The 5,282-nt window shown below is 47.9% G+C and overlaps 1 protein-coding gene across 1 annotated transcript; it reads right to left on the bottom strand.

Moving 5' to 3' along the window:
* Window positions 1–865: 865 nt before the first annotated feature.
* LOC307110499 (spermatogenesis-associated protein 31D1-like) lies at window positions 866–4,869 on the bottom strand (the record flags this gene model as incomplete). The annotated part of the gene is made up of 2 exons (XM_079789616.1): window positions 866–4,478; window positions 4,751–4,869. 2 exons carry the CDS (start codon window positions 4,867–4,869, stop codon window positions 866–868), a joined length of 3,732 nt encoding a protein of 1,243 aa, XP_079645742.1.
* Between the last annotated feature and the right edge of the window lie 413 nt (window positions 4,870–5,282).

Raw genomic sequence — 5,282 nt, 5'->3', positions numbered from 1 at the left:
TTGCTTGCTTCTCTGCAGCTTTGCTCCCTTCTGCAGCTCTTGGCTTCTTTCTACACTGTTGCGATATGCAAATTAGCCGCCATCTTTGTTGGGATAATTTGCATATTCATCCTGATTGGCTGGTGGGCGTGGCTTGGCTGGTGGGCGTAGCGAAGGTGCGGTCAATTTGCATATTTGTCTATTATTAGATTTTATATATATATATATATATATATATATATATATATATATATCCTTGATCTTCAGATGTGGAAGGCCTGTGTTCCCTACTGCCTCAAAGGACATAAAGCATTCCCTGAAGGGGAAGGTGTGGGCTGCTATCCATGTTCATTAAGGTTAAGCTATGAGGTAGGAGACAGAGCCCATCTCCTCAAACTTTATCGGAGAGGAAGTGGGCTTTGGGGGAGGGCACATGATACATATTTCTCAACAAGAGCTCCAGGGAAAGGTCACTTTTGTGTGTGTGTGTGTTTTAATATATATATATTTATTTATTTCAGAGAGAAAATGAGAGGGAGAGAGAGAGAGAAAAATCTATGATGAGACTCATTGATCAGCTGCCTTCTGCATGCCCTCCCACTGGGGATCAAGCCTGCAACTCGGGCATGTGCCCTTGACTGGAATCAAACCTGGGACCCTTCAGTCCACAGGCTGATCCTCTATCCACTGAGGCAAACCAGCGAGGGCAGGAAATGGTCACTTTTGGAAGCCAAAGGAAGCAATCAGTAGGAGCTGAACTTTCTTTCCCTAAGCATAAGCCCTGAGAAACCCTAAACCCATGCCCCCAACACAGGACACAGAGAAGACATCACTATTATTATAGAAACATTTATTAGGCAAGTCAATATTCCCCTCGAGGAAGGAATTATTTGGGGGCGGGAAATGTTTCCCCCTGGAAATTCTGGAGAAGCATTGTGTGTCTAAATCGTGGAAGCTGATCTCTGAAGGCTGTGCCTCCAGCAGTGGTGAGAACAGCAGGAGGCCTCTTGGCAGCTTGAGGCCTGCAGGTGGGGCTTGGATGGGGCACAGTCCCCCTGAGGGGCACAGATTGAGGGTGCTTCTGACATATTTGCTGGGGCTTTAATGTCACAAGGTTTTGGGGGTGTTTGTCCTCATTTCTGGTATGTCTACTACAGGTAGAGCCCTGGCCAGCCAAGACAGCTGCGTGGCGGCCGGACATGGCATTTGTCACTTCATAGGAGGGAGTTCTGCGGTGGAAAGGACGCACCTGGCCTGGCTCTGCCTGGGCCTGCACTGGTCCCTTCTGCACAGGTTTCCCAGACTGCGCTGCAGAGGGACGGGGCTCTTGAGGGCAGGTGGTAACTCCTGCATGCTGACGCCCCAGTTTCTCTTTTGAGAACTTCCCAATGTTTGACATGACATGCGCTGTCCCAGTAAAGGCAGCTGTGCTTTTAACTGGGCCTCTGCTCTGTGCAGATGATAGGGGGATGCCCTTTTCCTGGGGGGATTCTGGCATTTTCCATTTTATCCCAGGCTGAAGCCGTTGAAAAAAGCTCTTCATTTTACTTAGGAAATGGCTATCTGCCTTGCCCACAAGTGAGGAGGTAGGGAGAGGTGGTGGCACCTGTCCCTTCTGAGATAGGGTCTGGGGAGACTTGCTCCCACGCATGTCCTCTAAAACTGTATCCTGAGAAGGAAATCTCTTCCCTCCAGGTTGGGAAATTCTCACTCGTGCGTCTCCTCCACCAAGCTCTACTGATTTGGAGCCTGTAGGCTTTGGGGGAGGGCGCATGATATCTTTCTTTACAGCTGGTGGGAAATTCTGATCCTGGCAGGACCTTAATGGATGCCTTGGAAGCCAAGGTTCCTGCTGCTTCTCCATCCTGACTGCGCTGTCCTTCGAATGGACATGCAGCCCCTGGGGCACTCCTGCATCCGCAGTGGAGACATCCTGAGCAGGAGTCGGGGAGGCTCTGTAAGTCAAGCTGTCTGAGTCATGGGACATGTCCCTGGGTGGGCCTTGGGCCTGACTATACTTCTTCTCTAACTTCAACTTTAACTCAGCCATTACTTGTGTTTTAAGTTCTGATAAGTCAGGAGCTTGAACTGATAAATTAGATGGTGGGTTTTCAGTGGTCACAGTAGTTTCTCTGTTTATTCTTTGGGAGATTCCTGGCTTGCTGGTTGTCAAGACGCCACTAGTTTTGGGTTGAAGAGCACTGAGCCCCTCAGCCCTGACTGTCTCCCTGGACACGGTGGATATGAAAGCAGGTTCTGATTTCTCCCTGTTTGCACCTTGTCGTATTTCTGCTCTGTCATTAGAATTCACACTGTTATTCTTTGTCTCCTGTCCAGTCCCTGCTCTCCTTGCAGGCATCTTTGGGGGTTGAATGTTGGCCATCAAAGAATGTATCTGACTTTTTTTGTCACTGATGGTGTTTGTAACAGGTAGTTTGGTTTTCAAAAATTTCTGGATTTCCTCTGAGAGTGTGCGTTGGATATCAGCAGGTGAATGTCCTTTCTTGCCCACAAGTGAGGTGGCAGGGAGAGGAAAATTCAGGTCGTCAGCTGAACTTTCTATTCCCACTTTGTCCCCAAGAAGAGATTCAGAACTTCCTCTCAGGGGCATGAAGGCCCCAGATTTGGTGTTTACCTCGGAAATCTGTTTGGTTGAGGAAGAAGAGTTGGGATTGATCGAAGAATGGGATGAAGTATCTTTTGATTTGAAGTGCTCTTTGGATTCAAGGACTTTGGTGGGAAGGCCTGACATCCTCATCTGAAACTTGGGAATGTGGGGTTTCTGCATCTGCTGTGCAGCACACTCAAGCAAGGGAAGCTCCTGGGATGTGTCCAGGCGGTAGTCCCCACCCACCGATGATGGCAAACTTCTTTGCTTTAATTCGGTGTGGGATTTTACAGGATTCTGCTTGATAGAGGGCTGTGAACTGTGCACAGTCCCAGGAAGCTTACCCTCACTGATTTTCTCAAACGTTTTCTTCAAATGTATTTTCCAGACATTTTCCAGTGTTACACTATACTCGGAAAACATTGAGTTTTCTCTTGACAGGCTCATCACCTCAGAGCCACTTTCCACATCCTTACCTGAAGAGGTCTTTGAATCACTCAACAGATGAACTTTTGGATCATTCTCTTGACTGTGTCCCTCATCCTTCCCTTTATTCTCCTCTAGCTGAAACCTTTCTGAGCTCCTCTCATAGGAGCTTCCTGGTTGGCTCAATCCAACATTTGGATTTTCACTACTCTGGTCCTTATCCACAGAGACCCAGGAGAGGCCAGAACTGCTCTTTGACTCAGGTATGCCTGAGCAATTGCTCAGAGGCTTCATCAATGACAGAGACCCATGGGTCTTGCAGGGCTGGTTCTTGCATTGTTGGATGAGCCTCTTTCTAAGGTGATGCTCAAATTCCTCTCGAAATTCACTGCTGATAGGAAACTCTACAGGATCGAAGGAGATTGCAACATGGTCCTTAGAATTTTGAACCACAAAATTTGTGGTTAAACCCCACAAACTTTCCTGTTCCTTCTGCAACACATTGCATTCCAGGTGTTCAGTTTCAGATGAGGTGAGACATTCTGATTCATTCTTGGGTCTGTGGAAATACACTTCACAGACCTTATTCTGGGTAATGGGACTGGATGGTAGGATTGGGAGTGGGGATTGAAGGTGGGCCTGGGGTTGGATCTGAGTGAGATGTAAGTCCTGGGATTGAGGCAGGGTTTGAGGCAAGGGTTGAGGTTGGACCTCAGGCAAGGATGGAGGTAGTAAGTAAGGAAGTCCTGGGGATTCTTGGCCTGTGAAGGCATTTGAGATGCTATTGAAGAAGATTGAATAGTCACCTGAGGCATGGACAGCAGAGGATAAAGACTCACTGTGCAGAGATGGAAGACCCCAGAAAAGCTGGGTAAGTTTTTGCTTTAAATGGTCCTCCCAGGACTTAGGATATAAGTACTGCTGGGCTGAGTCCTGCTCATCAGGGCTGAGAAATAAGAGGTGTTTAGGATCTATAAATTTGGCTGCAGGGTCTGCCCCAAAAGAGGTTTTTGTAGAATGGAGGGCCAGAAACCCTTGATGGAAATCATATTGCGTCAAGGTCGAAGAGAACAAGTCTTTGGGTTGAGGTGAGGAATGGTGCACTGGTTCTGGAGACAGAGTTTGACCCGGTGGTGAAGGTGACAGAAAATCACCCAAGGGAGTCATTGAGTTATAGGAGAGAACAGAGGGAGGTGGTGGGGAAGGCTCAGGCAGAGGAGTTGTTATTAGGTTTCCTGCAGGGACTGTTGAGAAGGCAGATGACTGACTGAATGATGGCTCAGTCACCGGAGCTGTCACAGGAGCTGTGAAAGCCACAGGGGCCACAGAGGGACTAGACTTTTCCAGGGCCTCTGAGAGCACCATCTGATTAATTTCAGCAGCTGCATTATTACACACCTCACAGGAGGGGTCTGGACATAAAAGTTGGCGAAAGCGGGTGATGTCATAATTCTGTCCCAGGGGGCTGCAGGAGACAGGAGGTAAAAAGATGTAGCCAGGACCAGAACAAGGAAAAGAGGACCTACTGGCCTGGTGAGGGTGGGGCCACCTGAAGCCTGCTGCCCCTTCACATTGCTCCACATCCATGACTTCACAATGCACTCATCCCAAGGCATTCACTCTCATTCCCATTCCTATGGCAACCTCTCCCATGACTAGGGAAGGCTCCACTGAATCCATGGAAATGCATAGAACACGCTAAACAGAGCTCAGGAAGAAGGGGGAAAGACTAGTTACCTTTTCAGAAAAGAAATCAGCTCCCTTTCCTCCTCCACTTCGCTGTGGTAATATCTCGAACCTGGGATCCAGGAGAGTGAGTTACATGTAATGAAGGTAGACACATAGGCATTACACATGAGGCCCTTTATGGGAGACCATTGAGATATTAGACTCTGAAAGACCGAAGAATTAGTACATGAGGTCAAATGGTCAATGATAATATTAATAAGGTCCCCATATGTATGTTGCTTCATTTATAAAATAATCGCATTTGATGCTCAAAACCATTCTGTGAAGCAGAGGGGTCAATGGTTAAAACAAAGAGGAATCTGATCATCCTGAAGCCAAAGCACTTTCTCAAAGTCAGGAGACAGAACTTCTGACTATCGACATCTATTGCACAATACCCATGGCCCATGTCCATCACTGCTTCTTACCCAGGGACAGCAGAGCAGGGAATCTGAGCAGTATCTCAGGCTCTGTCTTTCCAGGAGCCTCTCCTCTGAGGGCTCTGTTTCCTGACAGGGGCTGTGTCTACCAACTGACAGAG

This window comes from Cnephaeus nilssonii (genome assembly GCF_951640355.1).
Source record: "Cnephaeus nilssonii genome assembly, chromosome: 14".
NCBI classification, from domain to species: domain Eukaryota; kingdom Metazoa; phylum Chordata; class Mammalia; order Chiroptera; family Vespertilionidae; genus Cnephaeus; species Cnephaeus nilssonii.
Note: the sequence above shows the minus strand (reverse complement) of the source record. Positions and strands in the feature narration are given on the sequence as shown.